The following is a 24,175-nucleotide window of genomic DNA, read 5'->3' as shown; positions in this document are numbered from 1 at the left end:
GTTCGGGACAAGTGGGAGAAAATGGATGGACGGATGTTTAGGTATGATTAAAATATGTAAGAATTATTTAAGCATTAATAAAATATGTAAGTAATATTTAAGTGTTAAGAACATATGTTAGCAATATTTCAGTGTTTATAAACATGTTAGCAATATTTAGGTGTTATTAAAACATATTGGTAATATTTAAGTGTTAATAAAAAATGTTAGCAGTATTCAAGTTTTCATCAAATATACTAGCAATATTTATTAAAATATGTTAGCAGTATTTGAATGTTAATAAAACATAGCATTATTTTAGTGTAAATAAAACATGTTTGTAGTATTTAGATGTCTATGAAGTGTTAGTAAAATGTGTGTTAATAATTAAGTGTTAATAAAATATATTAATAAAACATGTTGGCAATATTTAAGTGTTAATAAAATGTTTTAAAACAACATGTTCACAATATTTAGATGTTCATAAATGTGTTGGCAATATTAAAGTGTGAATAAAACATTTTAGTAATATTTTAGTGTTAATAAATGTGTTAGCAAGATTTTCATTGTTAAAACGTGTTAGTAATATTTAAGAATTATTTAAAAAAAAATGTTTTTTTAAATGTTTGTTAATAAATGTGTTAGCAATATTTAAATGTTATTAAAACATGTTGGTAATATTTAAGTGTGATTAAAACATGTTTGCAATATTTGAATGTTAATACAAATGTTATCCTTATTTAAGTGTTAGCAAGTTTTATTAAAATATTTTAGCAATATTCTAATATTAATAAAAAGCAATAATTAAGTCTTAAAACATTTAAGTAGTATTTAAATGTTGATAAACATGTTTGCAATATTTAGGTGTTAAAAAATGTGATAATAAAGCATGTTATTTTTCTAAGGGCATTCAGTTCAATATGTAAAAAATATTTAAGTGTTAATAAAAAAAAAAATTATGAAGACGTCCGTGCACTAAAACACACATATTGTTTAGCAAGTACACAACAAAAGACAAAAAAGTGTAAAATTATGAATAATGGAGTTGCAGCGAGCTAAGACAAAGTAGAAGAGCGCTACACAACAGCACCATCTGCTGGCAGGAAGAAGTACTTCATCATTAATTGTGATGCTGACAATAACACAACATTGTGTTGTTGTTGTTGTTGTTTGTAGGTCGGCAGCTTCTTTGGCGAGGTGGACGGTTCTGTCATGGCGATGCTCATCAAGATGGGATTCTTCAAAAAGTACAACTTGTCTTCTTTCACTGCACACCTGAGTTGTGTTGTGTTGACCTTTTATGTTGTTGTGTTGACCTTTTATGTTGTGTTCTTTTCCAGAGTGTCCTTGTTCGACTACCAGGCCATGTGCAAGAACAGTCATCATCACACCAGCAGTGCACGTTCTCTGCTCAGCGTGAGTGTGTACTCGCTACACATCTTGTGTGCTCACTAGATATTGTGTACTCACTACATATCTTCTGTACTCGCTACACATTTTGTGTACTCGCTCCACATCTTGTGTTTACCTTGCTACATCTTGTGTACTCACTACACGTCTTGTGTACTCACTACACGTCTTGTGTACACACTACATGTCTTGTGTGTTCACTACACGTCCTGTGTACTCGCTACACATCTTGTGAACTCGCTTCATCCTGTGAACTCGCTTCATCTAGTGTACTCCCTACACATTTTGTGTACCTCGCTACATCTTGTGTACTCACTACACGTCTTGTGAACTCGCTACACATCTTGTGTACTCGCTACATTTTGTGCACTTGCATCATCTAGTGTACTCGCTACATCTTGTGCACTTGCATCATCTAGTGTACTCACTACACGTTTTGTGTACTTTCTCCACATCCTGTGAACTGGCTACACATCTTATGTACTCGCTAGACATTTTGTGTACTCACCACATCTTGTATACTCACTACACGTCATTGTGTACTCGCTACATGTTGTGCACTCACTACACATCTTGTGTACTCGTTACATCTTGTGCACTCTCTTCATCTTGTGTACTCGCGACACATTTTGTGTACTCGCTACACATTTCGTGTACTCACCACATCTTGTATACTCATTACACGTCGTTGTGTACTCGCTACATGTTGTGTACTCACTAGAGATCTTGTGCACTCGCTACATCTTGTGCACTCGCTTCATCTAGTGTACTCGCTACACATCTTTTGTACTCGCTACACATCTTCTGTACTTGCTACACATGTTGTGTATTCGGTAAATGTTGTGTACTCACTATACTTGTAGTGTCCTCACTACATGTTTTTACACGCTACATGTTGTGTACTTGCCACATCTTGTGTACTCACCACATCTTGTATACTCATTACACGTCGTTGTGTACTCGCTACATGTTGTGTACTCACTACAATCTTGTGTACTCACTAGACATCTTGTGCATTCGCTACATCTTGTGCACTCGCTTCATCTAGTGTACTCGCTACACATTTTGTGTACTCGTTACATGTCTTGTGTACTCGCTCCACATCCTGTGTACTCGCTACACTTATTTTGTACTCGCTACACATGTTGTGTATTCAGTAAATGTTGTGTACTCACTATACTTGTAGTGTACTCACTACATGTTTTTACACGCTACATGTTGTGTACTCACTATACTTGTAGTGTACTCACTACATGTTTTTACACGCCACATGTTGTGTACTTGCCACATCTTGTGTACACACTACATCTTTTGTACTCACATCCTGTGTACTCGCCATATGTTGTGTACTAACCACATCTTGTGTACTCACTACATCTTTTGTACTTACCTCTTGTCTACTCGCCATATGTTGTGTACTAACCACATCTTGTGTACTCACTACATCTTTTGTACTTACCTCTTGTCTACTCGCCATATGTTGTGTACTCATCACATCTTGTGTACTCACTACACATCTTGTGTGCTCATTAGATATTGTGTACTCACTACACATCTTGTGTACTCACTACGTGTTGTGTACTCACGACACATTTTGTGTACTCACTACATGTTTTTTTTTTTACTCGCTACATTTTATGTACTTGCCACATCTTGTGTACTCGACACAAATTGTGTGCTCGCTACACTTGTTGTGTACTCGGCACATGTACAAGTCAAAGAAAAGTGTACTGCAGTACAACTGTTTGTTTTGCTCCTGCAGCCTTTAAACGTTGCCATGACGATACTGCGATGGATCTTCTCCAAAGCTCTCATGTGAGTAATAATCATTTTTAGCAGTTTATTCACATTTTAAATCATAGAAGGTTGTTATGATTATGAAATGTTAATAATCAGAGGTGTAGTAAGGCGTAGCGGCTAACGTCCTTCCACAGTGCTTATAAGTCACTAATCCTCTCCTCCATGATGGCAAATAAAGTACTATTATCACTGGAGGAGCGGGAATAGCTCACACGCGAGGACACAATAAGTCATGCTAGAGCTCCTGAATGTAAACAAAGGCGGGCAGATTGATACAAATATCAACAGTAACGATACCAAGTATCATATCAGATTATAGTCAATACCACAGTGATGAGAGTGATATTTTTTTAATATCATAAAATCTTTCATTGTTTTTACATTTATAAACTTGGGCACTGCAGGACTTTAAAGGCAAAAACCAAAGGCGTGAGAAGTAATAGCATGTTTAGTGCTAGTCAGGAACAACCTTCACATACAGATAAAAACAAACATTCACTTCAGGGGGGGCGTGAAAAAAATTAGGTCCCCAAGGGGGCCATCGTTACTTGAGACAGGCTCACCCGTGTCCAAAGGAGGGTAAAGTAGCCGAAAATTACTTTACTTAACTTTAAAGCAGTGCTTCTTAAATAGCGCCATGATATATGTGGGGGGGGGGGGCGTGAGAGCCAATAGCATATAAAGATATATACAGATAAATATACATTCCCTTTGGGAGTGTGTGACAGGCAATAGTGCAATAGCGTATAAAGATACATACAGATAAACATTCACTTCAGGGGGGGGCGTGAGAGGCAATAGCGTATATCTTGACGGATACAAATAAATAAACATTCACTTCAAAGAGAGGCGTGACAGGTAATAGCATATATCTTGACAGATACAAATAAATAGACATTTTCTTTAGGGGGGGTGTGAGAGGCAATAACATATACAAATAAATAAACATTTCTTTCGGGGGGCGTGAGAGGCAATAGCTTGAATCTTGACGGATATAAATATTCACTTCAAGGGGGCGGGCATGAGAGGCAATATCATATATCTTGATAGATACAAATATATAAACATTTACTTCAGGGGGGCATGAAAGGCAATAGCATATATCTTGACAGATACAAATAAATAAACATTTACTTCGGGGGGGCGTCAGAGGTAATAGTGTATAAAGATACGAATAAATAAACATTCACTTCAAGGGGGGCGTGAGATGCAAAAGCATATATCTTGACATATACAAATAAGTAAACATTTACTTCGGGGGGCGTGAGAGGTAATAGTGTATAAAGATACAAATAAATAAACATTCACTTCAAGGGGGGCGTGAGATGCAAAAGCATATATCTTGACATATACAAATAAGTAAACATTTACTTCGGGGGGCGTGAGAGGTAATAGTGTATAAAGATACAAATAAATAAACATTTACTTCAGAGGGGATCATGAGAGGCAATAGCATAACTCTTGACAGATACAAATAAAGATTTACTTCGGGGGGCGTGAGAGGTAATAGTGTATAAAGATACAAATAAGTAAACATTCACTTTAAGGGGGGCATGAGAGGCAATAGCATATATCTTGACAGATACAAATAAACATTCACTTCAAGGGGGCGTGAGAGGCAATAGCATATATCTTGACAGACACAAATAAATAAACATTTACTTCAGGGGGGCGTGAGAGGCAATAGCAAATATCTTGACAGATACAGATAAATAAGCATTTACTTCAGGGGGGGAGTGAGAGGCAATAGCATATATCTTGAAAGACAAATAAATAAACATTCACTTCAGGCATTTACTTCAGGGGGCATTAGAGGCAATAGCATATATCTTGACAGATACAAATAAATAAACATTCAGTTCGGGGGGCGTGAGAGGTAAGTGTATGAAGATACAAATAAATAAACATTCACTTCAAAGGGGGGCGTGAGATGCAATAGCGTATATTTTGACAGATACAAATAAATAAACATTCACTTCGGGGGGGGGCGTGAGAGGTAATAGTGTATAAAGATACAAATAAACAAACATTCACTTTGGGGGCGTGAGACGCAATATCGTAAATCTTGACAGAGACAAACGGTAATGAATTAACATTCACTTCAAAGGGGGGTGTGAGATGCAATAGCATATATCTTGACAGATACAAATAAACAAACATTGACTTCGGGGGGGCGTGAGAGGTAATAGTGTATAAAGATACAAATAAACAAACATTCACTTCGGGGTGCGTGAGAGGTAATAGTGTATAAAGATACAAATAAACAAACATTCACTTCAGGGGGCGTGAGAGGTAATAGTGTATAAAGATACAAATAAACAAACATTGACTTCGGGGGGGTGTGAGAGGTAATAGTGTATAAAGATACAAATAAACAAACATTGACTTCGGGGGGGGTGTGAGAGGTAATAGTGTATAAAGATACAAATAAACAAACATTCACTTCGGGGGGGCGTGAGAGGTAATAGTGTATAAAGATACCAATAAACAAACATTGACTTCGGGGGGGTGTGAGAGGTAATAGTGTATAAAGATACAAATAAACAAACATTGACTTCGGGGGGCGTGAGAGGTAATAGTGTATAAAGATACAAATAAACAAACATTGACTTCGGGGGGCGTGAGAGGTAATAGTGTATAAAGATACAAATAAACAAACATTGACTTCGGGGGGCGTGAGAGGTAATAGTGTATAAAGATACAAATAAACAAACATTCACTTCGGGGGGGCGTGAGAGGTAATAGTGTATAAAGATACAAATAAACAAACATTCACTTCAGGGGGCGTGAGAGGCAATAGTGTAATAACGTATCTCTTCACATGTACAGATAGATTATTAAATAAACATTCACATTGGGGGGGTGAGAAAAGGGCTGCCTCTTAAGGGGGGCGTGAGAGAAACTAATAGAGAAGCAGTGATGTGTTGATGAGAACTCTAAATGTTGTGTTCAGGTTCCTGCTGGACTTCAGCTGGTGTTTCTTCTGGCACTCGGACTACTTAGTGGACGGTAAGACTCTCACATCCCTCCTGGCCTGCAGGGGGCAGACTCACGCCCTCCTCATTCATTCACCATCCATTCATGTCATCACTTCCTGTGTTGCGTCATCTTCCTCCTCATCCAGCCAAGGCCGGCTATCACACCAGTAAGTTCATGTCCTCACGCCGCGTCCCCCGGAGGCCATGTTGTGACGGGCGTGCATGTTGCAGGTCACAAGCAGAAGAAGGTGGAGGCGCTGGTCCCGTGTGAGACCTCCTACCCCGCCTTCATGCTGGACTCCTCCATCAGCGAGGCCAACAGCATCATCAAGTGTGGACGCTGCCAAAAGTACACACTTTTCTTCTCCTATGGCAGTGGCTCTCAATGATTGTCTCTCACGCCCCCCAAGGGACATAATTATTTTCACCCCCTCCTGAAGTTAATGCTTATTTCTTATCTATGTGTCAAGATAGTTCTTTACTAACACTAAAGATGCTAATACACAAATGCCTCTCACGCCCCCCCAAGGGACATAATTTTTTTCACCCCCCCCCCCCCCCTCCTGAAGTTAATGCTTATTTCTTATTTATGTGTCAAGATAGTTCTTTACTAACACTAAAGATGCTATTACACTATTGCCTCTCACGCTCCCCCCTACCACCATTTCAGAAGCATGGCGTTAAATGGGCTGTTTGGAACTTGCTCAGTTACATTTTTCTAGGGGATTTTTTTTCCACACCCCCTCTGAAGTGAGTATTTATCTGTATGTGTCAAGATATACGCTATCACGCTATTGCCTCTCACGCCCCCCTAAGGGACAGAATTTTTTTTCCCACCCCCCATTAAGTTATTGCTTGTTTTTTATCTGTATGTGTCAAGATAGTTTTTTACTAACACTAAAGATATTATTACAGTTTACACTATTGCCTCTCACACCCCCCCACCATTTCAAATGGGTTGTTTGGAACTTGGCCACGGTTACATTTTTCGAGGGGAATTTTTTTTTTCACGACCCCTCTGAAGTGAATATTTATCAGTATGTGTCAAGATATATGCCACCACGCTAATGCCTCTCACGCCCCCCCCCCCCCCCCCAAGGGACAGAATTTGTTTCACGCCCCCCTTAAGTTATTGCTTGTTTCTTATCTGTATGTGTCAAGACGGTTCTTTACTAACACTAAAGATGCTGTTACACTATTGTCTCTCACGCCCCCTCCCCCACCCCACTATTTATGAAGCATTGCATTAAAGGGGCTGTTAGGAACTTGCTCAGTTATGTTTTCATAGGGGAAATCATTTTTTCACAACCCCCCTAAAGTGAATTATATTCCTGTATGTCAAGATATATTTTCACATTCACGCTAATGCCTCTCACGCCCCCCTGAAGTTAATGCTTATTTTTTTTACAAACACTAAAGATGCTATTACACTATTGCCTCTCACGCCCCCCCTTTCTCCTGACATCTCCTTGGCCCGCCCTAATATTTGAGAAGCATTGCATTAAAGTGGCTATTTGGAACTTGCTCAAAGTTAGGGGGAATAATGTTTTCACGCCCCTCCCCCTGCAGTTAATGTTTCTCTGTATGTGTCAAGGTAAACACCATCATGCTTTTGCCTCTTACGCACCCCCCAAAAAAATCACAGCTCCCCCCTTTTTTTTAATACAAAAAAATCAAATAATATACGAAAAAATTAATACATTTTTTAAAAACATCAGTTTGGAACTTGTTCAGTTAGATTTTTCTAGGGAATTTTTTTTTTCACGCCCCCCTGAAGTGAATATTTATGTGTCAAGATATACGCTATTCCCACATTATTGTGTGTGTGTGTGTGTGTGTGTGTAGGATGTTTGTGGTGCAGCAGGTGCCTGACTCCAACCTGGCGTTGGTGGTGACGGAGGCCAACTGCGACTGCTCCCGTCAGTACGGCCCCATCCCGCTTCAGCCCAAAGAGATAAAATATATCCTTTTAATGAACGGCCTCCTGCACGCACCACTTCACTCGCCAACAGTGGCCACTTTTCCTCAACGCCCCTGAACATAACGCCACGGTGAAGTGCAACCGCATGAAGTCGCAGAAGTTGCGGCGGCGTCCCGAGTCGTGCCACGCCTACCACCCTAAGGTGGGTCCTCCTTTTATCTGTTCCGCTGCTACATTTAATGATCTTTTCTTCAAACAGGAAAATGCAAAGGACTGTGGGGGCGTGGCCACCATCTACCTGTCAATCACACTTTTCTGCACCTCTCTGCTGGTCTCTTTGCCCCGCCTTTGCCTGACGTAACCATGACAACCGAGCAGGAAGTTACAGTTTTGTCAAGTCAGCTTGCAGTTTCCAAAGGGGGAACATGGCGCCCTCTGCTGGACCGTGAAGTGATTGTAGCTAAATTATTGAAGACTTTTTAGAAGAAAAATGTACTTTTAAGCCAAAGCATGCTTTGTGCTGCCAGACTTTTATTCTGAAAATCCAAGAGAACAAAAACGTTGATAAAAGTTGTTTATTTCCATGTCAGATAAGTTTTTTCACAAGTAGTCATAAAAATCTGTCCTGGTTCAGCCTCTCAGCAAAAAAAAAAAAAAAAAAAAAAAAGATGGCAGCTGTTACATTCTGGCTAAATGTGGTCATGTGACATGATGGAAGTTGTTGTGAGACACAGGAGGTCTCACTCTGACACAAATCAGTGAGCTAAAAAAGTTTGAGTGAATAAATAGAATAGCAGCTGGCTGACTGAGGTACTGCACGGGCTTCAGGTCCTTGTTGGGGTTTCCTATACAGCCTGTTGTCTGTCCTGGGTGGGTGGGGGAGCGGGGGCGGGGTCAGCGTCCCCACCGTCCCCCCTCTCCTGGTTCCAGTCTTTAAGCCCCTCAGGCAGACTGGTGTCCTCCTCGAAGCTCCCTGTGCCCTCCACAAACTCCTCGTACGTGGACTTCTCCTCGAAGGGTCGCGGTCCCAGCAGCTCCAACATGTCCGCCTTGTGCAGGACTTCCTTGTCCAGCAGACGCTTGCCCACCTGAGAAGACGTGGTCTCACGTTACCTGAACCCGCCGTTTGGCAGAGAAGGTTCTAGAACCTACCAGCTCCACCAGGTCCTTCTTGTCCTGGATCAGCTGCAGCGTGCGCTCGTAGGCGCGGTCCACCAGCGCTCGCACCTCCTGGTCGATGAGCTCGGCCGTGGCTTCGCTGTACGGCTTCTCCAGAACCATCTCGCCCTGGCGGGGGAGGTCGAAGGACACCTGGCCCACCTTGTCACTCATGCCGAACTGCACCACCTGCCGCAAGGAAGACAGTAAAAAAAAAATAGGGCATAGGGAGAGAATGTGGGCACCATATAGACACTATCAGGGAAGCATGTGGGTGCCATTGGGGCATCATGGGACAACCCTGTGGGTACCATGGGGAGGACCATAGGGGAGGCATAGGGAGAGAGCATGTGGGCACTATAGGAGTGGCATGGAGGGTGGGGTGCCATATAGACACCATCGGAGAAGCATAGGGGCACCATTGGGGCTTCATTGTATGACCATGTGGGCACAATGGGGGGAAGACCATAGGGGTAAGAGAATATGGGCACCATATAGATACTATCAGGGAAGCATGTGGGCGGCATAAATGCAGCTTGGGGACAACCATGTGGGCGCCATTGGGGCATCATGGAACAACCCTGTGGGTACCATGGACCATAAGGGAGGCATTGGGAGAGAGCATGTGGGCACCATAGGGGTGGCATGGAGGGTGGGGCGTCATATAGACACCATTGGGGCATCATGGGACGACCATGTGGGCACCATAGGGAGAGAGCATGTGGGCACAATGGGGGTGGGACCATAGGGGTGGCATATGGAGAGAATGTGGGCACCATATAGATACTATCAGGGAAGCATGTGGGCACCATAAAGACAGCTTGCGGACAACCATGTGGGCGCCATGGGGAGGACCATAGGGGAGGCATAGTTAGAGAGCATTTGGGCACCATAGGGGTGGCATGGAGGGTGGGGCGCCATATAGACACCATTGGGGCATCATGGGACGACCATGTGGGTGCTGTGGGAGAGCATGTGGGCACCATAGGAGTGGCATGGAGGGTGGGCGCCATATAGACACCATCGGAGAAGCATGTGGGCGCTACAAAAGGCACCATGGGACGACCATGTGGGCACCTTGGGGGAAGCATGTGGGCGCTATAAAAGGCACCATGGGACGACCATGTGGCCACCATGGGAACTACTATGTGGGCGCCATTGGGAAGGGGAAGTGGGTGCCATATATGCACTATGGGGGGGAGCATGGGGACAACCATGTAGGCACCATGGGGGGACCATATTGGGAGAGCATGTGGGTGGCATGGGGACAACCATGTGGGCACCATTGGGGAATCATGGGTAGGACTATAGGGGAGGCATAGGGAGAAAGCATGTGGGCGCCATAGGAGTGGCATGGAGGGTGGGGCGCCATATAGATACCATCAGGGAAGCATGGGGGCAGCATTGGGGCATCATGGGATAACCATGTGGGCACAATAGGGAGAGAGCATGTGGGCACAATCGGGGAGGGACTATGGGGGTGGCATAGGGAGAGAATGTGGGCACCATATAGACACTATCAAGGAAGCATGTGGGCGCCATAAAGGCAGCTTGGGGACAACCATGTGGGTGCCATTGGGGCATCATGGGACAACCCTGTGGGTACCATGGGGAGGACCATAGGGGAGGCATAGGGAGAGAGCATGTGGGCACCATAGGAGTGGCATGGAGGGTGGGCGCCATATAGACACCATCGGAGAAGCATGTGGGCGCTCTAAAGGCACCATGGGACGAACATGTGGGCACCATCTGGACACCTTGGGGGAAACATGTGCCCACCATGGGAACTACTATGTGGGTACCATGGGGAAAGAGCATGTGGGTGCCATATATGCACTATGGGGAAGCATGGGGACAATCATGTAGGCACCATGGGGGAGGCATAGTGGGAGAGCATGTGGGTGGCATGGGGACAACCATGTGGGCGCCATGAGAAGGACCATAAGGGAGGCATAGGGAGAGAGCATGTGAGCACCATAGGGGTGGCATGGAGGGTGGGGCGCCATATAGACACCATTGGGGCATCATGGGACGACCATGTGGGCGCTATGGGAGAGCATGTGGGAACCATAGGGGTGGCATGGAGGGTGGGCGCCATATAGACACCATCAGAGAAGCATGTGGGCGCTCTAAAGGCACCATGGGACGAACATGTAGGCACCATCTGGACACCTTGGGGGAAGCATGTGGCCACCATGGGAATAACTATGTGGGCACCATCGGAACAACTATGTGGGCAACATGGGGGAAGCATGTGGGCACCATGGGAACAACTATGTGGGCACCATGGGGGAAGCATGTGGGCACCATGGGGGCAGCATGTGGGCACCATGGGAACAACTATGTGGGTACCATGGGGGGAGAATGGGGGAATTATGGGAACAACTATGTGGGCACCATGGCAACATCTATGTGGGCACCATGGGAACAACTATGTGGGCACCATGGGAACAACTATGTGGGCACCATTGGCGAAGCATGTGGGCACCATGGGAACAACTATGTGGGCACCATGGGAACAACTATGTGGGCACCATGGGAACAACTATGTGGGCACCATGGGGGAAGCATGTGGGCACCATGGGAACCACTATGTGGGTACCATGGGGGAAGCATGTGGGCATTATGGGAACAACTATGTGGGCACCATGGGAACAACTATGTGGGCACCTTGGCAACATCTATGTGGGCACCATGGGAACAACTATGTGGGCACCATGGGAACAACTATGTGGGCACCATTGGCGAAGCATGTGGGCACCATGGGAACAACTATGTGGGCACCATGGGGGAAGCATGTGGGCACCATGGGAACAACTATGTGGGCACCATCGGAACAACTATGTGGGCAACATGGGGGAAGCATGTGGGCACCATGGGAACAACTATGTGGGCACCATGGGGGAAGCATGTGGGCACCATGGGAACAACTATGTGGGCACCATGGCAACATCTATGTGGGCACCATGGGATCAACTATGTGGGCACCATGGGAACAACTATGTGGGCACCATGGGAACAACTATGTGGGCACCATTGGCGAAGCATGTGGGCACCATGGGAACAACTATGTGGGCACCATGGGGGAAGCATGTGGGCACCATGGGAACAACTATGTGGGCACCATGGGAACAACTATGTGGGTACCATGGGAACAACTATGTGGGCACCATGGGAACAACTATGTGGGCACCATGGGAACAACTATGTGGGCACCATGGGGGAAGCATGTGGGCACCATGGGAACAACTATGTGGGTACCATGGCAACAACTATGTGGGCACCATGGGAACAACTATGTGGGCACCATTGGCGAAGCATGTGGGCACCATGGGAACAACTATGTGGGCACCATGGGAACAACTATGTGGGCACCATGGGGGAAGCATGTGGGCACCATGGGAACAACTATGTGGGCACCATGGGGGAAGCATGTGGGCACCATGGGAACAACTATGTGGGTACCATGGGGGAAGCATGTGGGCATTATGGGAACAACTATGTGGGCACCATGGGAACAACTATGTGGGCACCATGGCAACATCTATGTGGGCACCATGGGAACAACTATGTGGGCACCATGGGAACAACTATGTGGGCACCATGGGAACAACTATGTGGGCACCATTGGCGAAGCATGTGGGCACCATGGGAACAACTATGTGGGCACCATGGGGGAAGCATGTGGGCACCATGGGGGAAGCATGTGGGCACTATGGGAACAACTATGTGGGCACCATGGGGGAAGCATGTGGGCACCATGGGAACAACTATGTGGGCAACATGGGGGAAGCATGTGGGCACTATGGGAACAACTATGTGGGCACCATGGGGGAAGCATGTGGGCACCATGGGAACAACTATGTAGGCACCATCGGAACAACTATGTGGGCAACATGGGGGAAGCATGTGGGCACTATGGGAACAACTATGTGGGCACCATGGGAACAACTATGTGGGCACCATGGGGGAGGCACGTGGGCACCATGGGAACAACTATGTGGGCACCATGGGGGAAGCATGTGGGCACCATGGGAACAACTATGTGGGTACCGTGGGGGAAGCATGTGGGCATTATGGGAACAACTATGTGGGCACCATGGCAACATCTATGTGGGCACCATGGGAACAACTATGTGGGCACCATTGGCGAAGCATGTGGGCACCATGGGAACAACTATGTGGGCACCATTGGCGAAGCATGTGGGCACCATGGGAACAACTATGTGGGCACCATTGGCGAAGCATGTGGGCACCATGGGAACAACTATGTGGGCACCATTGGCGAAGCATGTGGGCACCATGGGAACAACTATGTGGGCACCATGGGAACATCTATGTGGGCACCATGGGAACAACTATGTGGGCACCATGGGGGAAGCACGTGGGCACCATGGGAACAACTATGTGGGCACCATGGGAACAACTATGTGGGTACCGTGGGGGAAGCATGTGGGTACCATGGGGGAAGCATGTGGGCATTATGGGAACAACTATGTGGGCACCATGGCAACATCTATGTGGGCACCATGGGAACAACTATGTGGGCACCATGGGAACAACTATGTGGGCACCATTGGCGAAGCATGTGGGCACCATGGGAACAACTATGTGGGCACCATTGGCGAAGCATGTGGGCACCATGGGAACAACTATGTGGGCACCATGGGAACAACTATGTGGGCACCATGGGGGTAGCATGTTGGCACATACCTGCCAACTACTCCGGTTTTCCCGTAATTAGTACGGTTTTCATCAACCTATTACGGGTTACGGTTGCAGTGATAAAAAATATGGTTTTTCATTAATTTAAAAAAAAAAATGTTTTTAAAAGTTTTATTCACGAAATCGCGTAACAATGACAATCGACACTGCTTCCCGTAACTTCCTATCGAGCCATTCCTAATGCCATGCGCGAGGCTATTTATAGCACCGCTGCCAAGCACGAGGCACCTGTTGCCATTGTTTCCAAACGGGCGAACGATCATGGAATCAGCCGGAGAAAAATCGCAAACGAGTCTTAAACCAAAAAGAAAACTGCAGTCATTCAGTGAAGAATATTCAAAAGCCTATCCGGTAATAATTATCCGTTCCAAAAAGGGTGAAAACTACGCGAATTGCACCTTGTGCAGACAAGATTTTTCGATCGGACACGGAGGAATTAGCGATGTAAAAGACCATGTTGGGACAAAAAAACACAAGTCTAATGCCGTTGCTAGCGATACAAGTGGAAAAGTCACTGTGACTGATAGAAAAGTGATGGTTTTAGCAACATTTTAACCTGTCTGAATGCTAATAATCATTTTGTGTCGGGGGGCTTTGCCCCCCTGAACCCCCCACCAGGCCCCTGGACCCTGGCTACTAGGTTTTTCTGATTTCAAAAGTTGGCAGGTATGTTGGCACCATGGGAACAACTATGTGGGTACCATGGGGGAAGCATGTGGGCACCATGGGAACAACTATGTGGGTACCATGGGGGAAGCATGTGGGCATTATGGGAACAACTATGTGGGCACCATGGGAACAACTATGTGGGCACCATGGGAACAACTATGTGGGCACCATGGCAACATCTATGTGGGCACCATGGGAACAACTATGTGGGCACCATTGGCGAAGCATGTGGGCACCATGGGAACAACTATGTGGGCACCATGGGGGAAGCTTGTGGGCACCATGGGAACAACTATGTGGGCAACATGGGGGAAGCATGTGGGCACTATGGGAACAACTATGTGGGCACCATGGGAACAACTATGTGGGCACCATGGGGGAAGCATGTGGGCACTATGGGAACAACTATGTGGGCACCATGGGGGAAGCATGTGGGCACTATGGGAACAACTATGTGGGCACCATGGAAACAACTATGTGGGCACCATGGGGGAAGCATGTGGGCACTATGGGAACAACTATGTGGGCACCATGGGAACAACTATGTGGGCACCATGGGGGGTAGCATGTGGGCACTATGGGAACAACTATGTGGGCACCATGGGAACAACTATGTGGGCACCATGGGGGAAGCATGTGGGCACCATGGGAACAACTATGTGGGCACCATCGGAACAACTATGTGGGCAACATGGGGGAAGCATGTGGGCACTATGGGAACAACTATGTGGGCACCATGGGAACAACTATGTGGGCACCATGGGGGCAGCATGTGGGCACTATGGGAACAACTATGTGGGCACCATGGGAACAACTATGTGGGCACCATGGGGGCAGCATGTGGGCACCATGGGAACAACTATGTGGGCACCATGGGGGCAGCATGTGGGCACCATGGGAACAACTATGTGGGCACCATCGGAACAACTATGGGGGCAGCATGTGGGCACTATGGGAACAACTATGTGGGCACCATGGGAACAACTATGTGGGCACCATGGGGGAAGCATGTGGGCACCATGGGAACAACTATGTGGGTACCATGGGTGACGCATGTGGGCACCATGGGAACAACTATGTGGGCAACATGGGGGAAGCATGTGGGCACCATGGGAACAACTATGTGAGCACCATGGGGGTGAATGGGGGAAGAGCATGTGGGCGCCATATATGCACAATGGCGGGAGCATGGGGACAACCATGTGGGCGCCATTGGGGAATCATGGGATGACCCTGTGGGCACCATAGGGTTGGCATAGCGGGAGAGCATGTTGGCTCTTTATAGGCACCATGAGACGATTATGTGGGCAACTTGGGGGGAGCATGTAGGCACTATTCGGACGACTATGTGGGCACCATGTAGGCAACATGGGGTGGCCATAGGGGGTGAACATGTGGGTGCCATATAGGCACACTTCTGGGCACCATGGGGGGGAGCATGGAGGGGAAATGTGGGTGAGCATGTGGGCGTGCACGTACCTGTGCGTAGGCGGACTGCGTCACCTTCTTGAGGTCGTCCTGGGCGCCGGTGGTGATGCGGTCGAAGAAGACGTGCTCGGCCACGCGGCCGCCAAGCATCATGCACATCCTGTCAAAGAGCTGCTCGCGGCTGTACAAGTACTGCTCTCTGGGCAAGTACTGGGCGTAACCCAGACCTTTGCCCCGCGGGATGATCGACACCTGAAAGCACAAGTGCGTCCGTCAGAGCCCCGCCCCTTTGCTCAAGCGTGCGAGTGCGCGTACCCACCTTGAGCAGCGGGTCGGCGTGCTGCAGGAACCAGCCCACGATGGCGTGGCCCGCTTCGTGGTACGCCACCGTCTTCTTCTCCGCGGGCTGCAGCACCTGGGTCTTCTTCTCCAGACCTGTGGCAGGAAGTCAGGCGTCACGGCCGACCCGCGGAAACCGCCGCTCGGCGACTCACCTCCGATGACGCGGTCGATGGCCGCCTCAAAGTGCTTGTGGCTGACGTGCGGGTTCAGGTGTCGTGCTGCGATCAGCGCCGCCTCGTTGCACACGTTGGCGATGTCCGCCCCTTTGGGTGGTGCACACAAACACTCAGCAACAACCATACACTTCTTTAATATTAATACTCATATATTAATACTTCACTAACTTGCCTCTACTTAACTGCCAGGAGATTGCTGTATGAGTGTTATTGCCGTGTAAAATACAAGCATGAGTGCTGCCAGCATTGCTGCAACATTTGTTCTTAAAACACACGTATGAGTGCTGCAGCGCTTCTTTACAAAACACACGTATGAGTGCTGCATTGCTTCTTTACAAAACACACGTATGAGTGCTGCATTGCTTCTTTACAAAACACACGTATGAGTGCTGCATTGCTTCTTTACAAAACACACGTATGAGTGCTGCATTGCTTCTTTACAAAACACACGTATGAGTGCTGCATTGCTTCTTTACAAAACGCAGGTATGAGTGCTGCATTGCTTCTTTACAAAACACACGTATGAGTGCTGCATTGCTTCTTTACAAAACACACGTATGAGTGCTGCATTGCTTCTTTACAAAACACACGTATGAGTGCTGCATTGCTTCTTTACAAAACACACGTATGAGTGCTGCATTGCTTCTTTACAAAACACACGTATAAGTGCTGCATTGCTTCTTTACAAAACACAGGTATGAGTGCTGCATTGCTTCTTTACAAAACACACGTATGAGTGCTGCATTGCTTCTTTACAAAACACACGTATGAGTGCTGCATTGCTTCTTTACAAAACACACGTATGAGTGCTGCATTGCTTCTTTACAAAACACACGTATGAGTGCTGCATTGCTTCTTTACAAAACACACGTATGAGTGCTGCATTGCTTCTTTACAAAACACAGGTATGAGTGCTGCATTGCTTCTTTACAAAACACACATATGAGTGCTGCATTGCTTCTTTACAAAACACACGTATGAGTGCTGCATTGCTTCTTTACAAAACACACGTATGAGTGCTGCATTGCTTCTTTACAAAACACAGGTATGAGTGCTGCAGCGCTTCTTTACAAAACACAGGTATGAGTGCTGCATTGCTTCTTTACAAAACACACGTATGAGTGCTGCATTGCTTCTTTACAAAACACACGTATGAGTGCTGCATTGCTTCTTTACAAAACACACGTATGAGTGATGCCAACATTGCTGTGGCGCTTGCATTTGTAAAATAGACATATGTACTGCTAGAATTACTGTGGCGCTCGTGTTTGTAAAATGCACGTATGAGTGCCGCCAGCATTTCTACAATGCTTGTTTATAAAATACACGTACGAGTGCTGCTAGAATTGCTGCCGTGCTTGCGTTTGTAAAATAAATGTATGAGTGTTGCAAGCATTTCTGCTGCGTTTGTTTCTAAAATACACATGAAAGCTGCTGGCGTTTATGTTTGTAAAGCAGATGCATGAGTGCCGCCAGCATTGCTGTGGGGAAAGCCTGTGTGCTGGCAACCAGGTGTGGAGTACGAAGACACGCGTGTCTTGTTTACTGTCAAACATGGAGGTGGGAGTGCCACGGTCTGGAGATGCATGAGTGCTGCCGGTACAAGAGAGCTATGGTTGATTGAAAAATTGAAAAAAGTTCAATAGCTGCACGTTAACAAGCCAATAAGGTTTTGTTTTGAAGGCAGTTTCAAAGTCCAATGCCAAAGAAGTGACCTCAGCACCATAACTGAGCAAAAGTACAAATGAAGAAATGTTTTTTTACATTTCATACATTTGTGGGAAATGTTTGGCTTCAATATGAACTTCAGTAGTTTGATGGTTTTAAGATCAATTGTGGTGCAAATTGAGATGTCCGATAATATGCTTTAAAATGTAATATCGGACATTATCCGTATCAGTTTCAAAAAGTAGAATTTATGACTTTTTAAAACGCCGCTGTGTACACGGACGTAGGGAGAAGTACAGAGCGCCAATAAACCTTAAAGGCACTGCCTTTGCGTGCCGGCCCAGTCACATAACATCTACGGCTTTTCACACACACAAGTGAAAGCAAACATACTTGGTCAACAGCCATACAGGTCACACTGAGGGTGGCCGTATAAACAACTTTAACACTGTTACAAATATGCGCCACACTGTGAACCCACACCAAACAAGAATGACAAACACATTTCGGGAGAACATCCGCACCGTAACACAACATAAACACAACAGAACAAATACCCAGAAACCCCTTGCAGCACTGACTCTTCCGGGACGCTACAATATACACCCCCCCCTACTTCCTCATGTTATGTCCCAAATTCCAAGCTGCTGTTTTGAGGCATGTTAAAAAAAATAATGCACTTTGTGACTTCAATAATAAATATGGCAGTGCCATATTGGCATTTTTTTTTCCATAACTTGAGTTGATTTATTTTGGAAATCCAGCTGGGCATCACAACAAAATCAGGCATAATAATGTGTTAATTCCACAACTGTTTATATCGGTATCGGTTGATATCGGAATCGGTAATTAAGAGTTGGACAATATCGGATATCGGCAAAAAAAGCCGTTATCGGACATCTCTAGTTGCAAAGAATGCTACATCAGCAGTTATCCCTAGGGACATTTGCATGGAGGTGGCTGTGACTGTAAACACATTAACATACCTGCCAACTTTTGAAATCAGAAAAACCTAGTAGCTAGGGTCCAGGGGCCGCAGGCCCCGGTAGGTCCAGGACTAAAACCATCACTTTTCTATCAGTCACAGTGACTTTTCAAAACAAAAATATTACAGCAAAAATCATATGGGTTGATTGACATGTTTATTCTGTAAGCTAACTTCAATAGTTTGAAATTATTTTGACAGTTAATGCCAGTTATCCTGTCAACCTTTCACAAGACTTCAATTTGTTAATTGAAAGTATAAACAGTATAAACACTTTTTACAGTAAACAAATGGTAAAACAGTACTAAACAATTCCATTCCATGTCATTATTAACTTTCTGTCCAAGCTTGTATAATCTACTGCCTTGTTCAATTGTAAAAATATTCTGTGCCTAAAATTCACATTTCTATCACAATTATCATACTGTAAACATGGTAAGCTAACTTCATTAAAATTAATAGTCCTGTCAATAGCATGGAATTACAATTCAAATGTAGTTTTTGTAAGCCTTTCAAAAGAATTCAAAATATGAAAAATTAATGAAAATTAATTTAAGCCATCAGACACTTGAAAAGTGGCACATCACATCTCTAATGTAATCATTTTAACTTTTCAACAGAAATAGCACTGCAAAAATATTAAGGACATACTTCTGTATTTTGGTAGTTATGCTGTCAACATTTAACACAATTTCTTCAACTTGGACTTGAAAGCATAAATAGTATAAACACTTTTAACAGTATAACAGTACTAAACAATTCCAATAAATAACATTGGTGTCATTACCTTTTTGTGGCTAAAATCCGAAAAACGTTGAAAGTTTTCCACTTGTATCGCTAGCAACGGCATTAGACTTGTGTTCTTTTGTCCCAACGTGGTCTTTTACATCGCTAATTCCTCCGTGTCCGATCGAAAAATCTTGTCTGCACAAGGTGCAATTCGCGTAGTTTTCACCCTTTTTGGAACGGATAATTATTACCGGATAGGCTTTTGAATATTCTTCACGGAATGACTGCAGTTTTCTTTTCGGTTTAAGACTCGTTTGCGATTTTTCTCCGGCTGATTCCATGATTGTTCGCTCGTTTGGAAACAATGGCCTCGTGCTTGGCAGCGGTGCTATAAATAGCCTCGCGCATGGCATTAGGAATGGCTCGATAGGAAGTTACGGGAAGCAGTGTCGATTGTCATTGTTGTTACGCGATTTCGTGAATAAAACTTTTTAAAAAATTGTTTTTTTAATTAATGAAAAACCGTATTTTTTATCACTGCAACCGTTGATGAAAACCGTACTAATTACGGGAAAACCGGAGTAGTTGGCAGGTATGCATTAAATATGTCAAAATGTATACAACGTATATTATCTGCAACGTACCAGTGAATCCCGGAGTGGCGGCGGCCATCTTCCTGGCCAGGGTGTCCTTGTCGATGTTGGGGTCCAGCTTGATGGGCCGCAGGTGGACTTTAAAGATGGACGCCCGGCCTTTGATGTCCGGCGGACCTGAGGGCGGCCAAGAATGAGGCGTCATGTGACAGGAAGTGACAGTGAATCACCTACCGATGTAGATCTGCCTATCAAAGCGTCCCGGTCTCATGAGGGCGGGGTCCAGGATGTCGGGTCTGTTGGTCCCGGCCAGAACCACCACGTTGGTGGCCGTGTTGAAGCCTGCGGGTCACAGGAGAGGTTCCACGAGAGCGTGAGGAGGACTTGGCGTGTTGAGGATCTCACCGTCCATCTCCACCAGCAGCTGGTTGAGCGTGTTCTCCTGCTCGCTCTGACCGCCAAAGTTCCCGCCTCCTCGCTTGCGGCCCACGGCGTCGATCTCGTCGATGAAGAGGATGCAGGGCGCGTTATTCCTGGCCATGTCGAACATGTCCCTCACCTGCGGGGGACAGAGCGCCATCAGGACCCGAGCTGGCGCCGCACGTCCGCCACCTTGATGCTCACCCTGGCGGGACCCACGCCCACAAACATCTCCAGGAACTCGGAGCCGTTGACGGTGATGAAAGGAACGTTGGCTTCGCCCGCGGTGGCTTTAGCCAGGAGGGTCTTGCCGGTGCCGGGAGGTCCGGAAAGCACGGCTCCCTTGGAGAGACAGGGACACGTTTAGCGGGACGGCCGCCGCCGCCGCGTGCTCCTGGTCACCTTTGGGATCTTGGCGCCGAGGTCCTGGTACTGCTGAGGGTTCTTCAGGAAGTTGACGAACTCCAGGATCTCCAGCTTGGCCTCCTCGCAGCCCGCCACGTCCTTGAACTTCACATCGATGTTGTCCTTCATCATCTTGGCCGTCGACTCGCTCATGCTGAAGGGCCCGCCCTTGCCGCCGCCAAGCCCCGCCCCCATGGGCCCTCGCCGCAGGTTGTAGAGCAGGAAGCCGACGATGAGCAGCGTGGGAATAATGCTCACGAAGAAAGGGCTGCGCACACACACAAAAACATTTACACAAAAAAATGGACGCACAAATGGACAAACAGACGCAAACACGGACACTTACAAAAATGGAATCACAAACACACACACGGACATAAACAAATGGACACACACACACACAAACAGACAGACACAAACTTTAAAACATGGACACCCACATACAAACACGGACACTTACAAAAATGGAATCACAAACACACACATACACACACGGACATAAACAAATGGACACACACACACACACACAAACAGACAGACACAAACTTTAAAACATGGACACCCACACACAAACACAGACACTTACAAAAATGGAATCACAAACACACACATACACACACGGACAAACAAATGGACACACACACACACAAACAGACAGACACAAACATGGACACACTTTAAAACATGGACACATACTAACATGGACACACAAACAGACTCAAACATGGATACACACGTACACACACACAAACATGGACACACGCGTACACACACACACACACAAATATGAACACACAAACACAGAAACAAACATGGACACATACAAACGTGGACACACTCACAAATTTGGACACATAAATAGACTCAAACATGGACACACACAGAAACAAACATGGACACATACAAACGTGGACACACACACACACACGGACACATTCACACAAACACGGACACACAAACATACACTCAAACATGGACATACAACCACACACTCAAACATGGACACACACGTACACACACGCACACAAACACAGAAACAAACATGGACACATACAAACGTGGCCACACACACACACACACACACACAGACACATTCACACAAACACAGACACACAAACACGAACACACACACATGGGACACACAAAAAATGGACACACACATGAACACAAACAGACATACACAAACAAGAACACTTACAAAAATGGAATCACAAACACACACACGGACATAAACAAATGGACACACACACACACACACAAACATGGACACACAAACACAGGACACACAAACATGGGACACACAAACATGGACACACACATTAAAACATGGACACACACTAACATGGACACACAACCACACACTCAAACATGGACACACAACCACACACTCAAACATGGACACACACGTACACACACACACAAACATTGACACACAAACAAACATGGACACATACAAACGTGGACACACACACGGACACATTCACACAAACACAAACACACTCAAACATGGACACACAACCACACACTCAAACATGGATACACACGTACACACACACACAAACATGGACACACACACAAACTTGGACACACAACCACACACTCAAACATGGACACACACGTACACACACACACACAAACATTGACACACAAACAAACATGGACACATACAAACGTGGACACACACACGGACACATTCACATAAACACGGACACACAAACACACACTCAAACATGGACACACAACCACACACTCAAACATGGATACACACGTACACACACACACAAACATGGACACACACGTACACACACACAAACATGGACACACAACCACACACTCAAACATGGACACACACGTACACACACACAAACATGGACACACAACCACACACTCAAACATGGACACACACGTACACACACACACACAAACATGGACACACAAACACAGAAACAAACATGGACACATACAAACGTGGACACACACACACACATTCACACAAACACAGACACACACAAACACGAACACACACAAACACAAACATGGGGACACACACAAACTAACACACACGGACACACACACATGGGACACACAAAAAAATGGACACAAACATGGACACACACATGGACACAAACAGACATACACGGACACACAAACAAGAACACTTACAAAAATGGAATCACAAACACACACACGGACATAAACAAATGGACACAAACACAAACATGGACACACACATTGAAACAGGGACACCCACACACAAACATGGACACACACTAACATGGGACACACAAACATGGACACACATTAAAACATGGACACCCACACACTAACATGGACACACAACCACACACTCAAACATGGACACGCACGTACACACACAAACACAGAAACAAACATGGACACATACAAACGTGGACACACACACAAACACGGACACACAAACATGGACACACAACCACACTCTCAAACATGGACACACACGTACACGCATACACAAACATTGACACACAAACACAGAAACAAACATGGACACATACAAACGTGGACACACACACACACACACATTCACACAAACACGGACACACACACACACACACACATACAAACACGGATCCACACAGAAATGGACACACAAAAATGGACAAACAGGGACACCCACACACACATTAACACACAAACATGGACACACACACAAAGTAGAATTGAGGCAGTGTACAACTGTTGGTATGACGTGATATCAAGTAGATCCAGTATCGTTGATACTGATAAGGATACTTTCAAGTTGAACATTG

General features: G+C 45.7%; 2 protein-coding genes across 4 annotated transcripts in view; one reads left to right on the top strand and one right to left on the bottom strand.

The window, feature by feature from the left end:
• The window catches only part of LOC133572062 (voltage-dependent calcium channel subunit alpha-2/delta-4-like), a 70,414-nt gene extending 61,756 nt beyond the window's left edge, over window positions 1-8,658 (top strand). For 2 of the 3 annotated variants that reach the window (XM_061924716.1, XM_061924715.1), the window contains 9 exons: window positions 1,156-1,226; window positions 1,320-1,395; window positions 3,152-3,204; window positions 6,143-6,198; window positions 6,314-6,334; window positions 6,399-6,516; window positions 8,013-8,133; window positions 8,213-8,290; window positions 8,348-8,658. In XM_061924716.1, coding sequence (XP_061780700.1) covers window positions 1,156-1,226; window positions 1,320-1,395; window positions 3,152-3,204; window positions 6,143-6,198; window positions 6,314-6,334; window positions 6,399-6,516; window positions 8,013-8,133; window positions 8,213-8,290; window positions 8,348-8,449 — 696 coding nt within the window. In that variant the 3' untranslated portion in view covers window positions 8,450-8,658. The remainder of the gene's footprint in view (window positions 1-1,155; window positions 1,227-1,319; window positions 1,396-3,151; window positions 3,205-6,142; window positions 6,199-6,313; window positions 6,335-6,398; window positions 6,517-8,012; window positions 8,134-8,212; window positions 8,291-8,347) is intronic. The other variant, XM_061924717.1, reaches the window with a different exon arrangement.
• A 270-nt stretch (window positions 8,659-8,928) lies between these two features.
• Window positions 8,929-24,175, bottom strand: part of afg3l1 (AFG3-like AAA ATPase 1) — a 28,951-nt gene continuing 13,704 nt past the window's right edge. Inside the window, exons 7-16 of the mRNA XM_061924718.2 lie at window positions 21,384-21,654; window positions 21,186-21,323; window positions 20,967-21,120; window positions 20,796-20,903; window positions 20,613-20,738; window positions 16,563-16,673; window positions 16,388-16,503; window positions 16,120-16,320; window positions 9,241-9,435; window positions 8,929-9,176 (exon numbers count right to left, since the gene is read on the bottom strand). Coding sequence (XP_061780702.1) covers window positions 8,934-9,176; window positions 9,241-9,435; window positions 16,120-16,320; window positions 16,388-16,503; window positions 16,563-16,673; window positions 20,613-20,738; window positions 20,796-20,903; window positions 20,967-21,120; window positions 21,186-21,323; window positions 21,384-21,654 — 1,663 coding nt within the window. The 3' untranslated portion in view covers window positions 8,929-8,933. The remainder of the gene's footprint in view (window positions 9,177-9,240; window positions 9,436-16,119; window positions 16,321-16,387; window positions 16,504-16,562; window positions 16,674-20,612; window positions 20,739-20,795; window positions 20,904-20,966; window positions 21,121-21,185; window positions 21,324-21,383; window positions 21,655-24,175) is intronic.

This window comes from Nerophis lumbriciformis, linkage group LG29, assembly GCF_033978685.3.
Source record: "Nerophis lumbriciformis linkage group LG29, RoL_Nlum_v2.1, whole genome shotgun sequence".
NCBI lineage: Eukaryota > Metazoa > Chordata > Actinopteri > Syngnathiformes > Syngnathidae > Nerophis > Nerophis lumbriciformis.
This window is presented reverse-complemented; position numbering and strand designations above follow the sequence as displayed.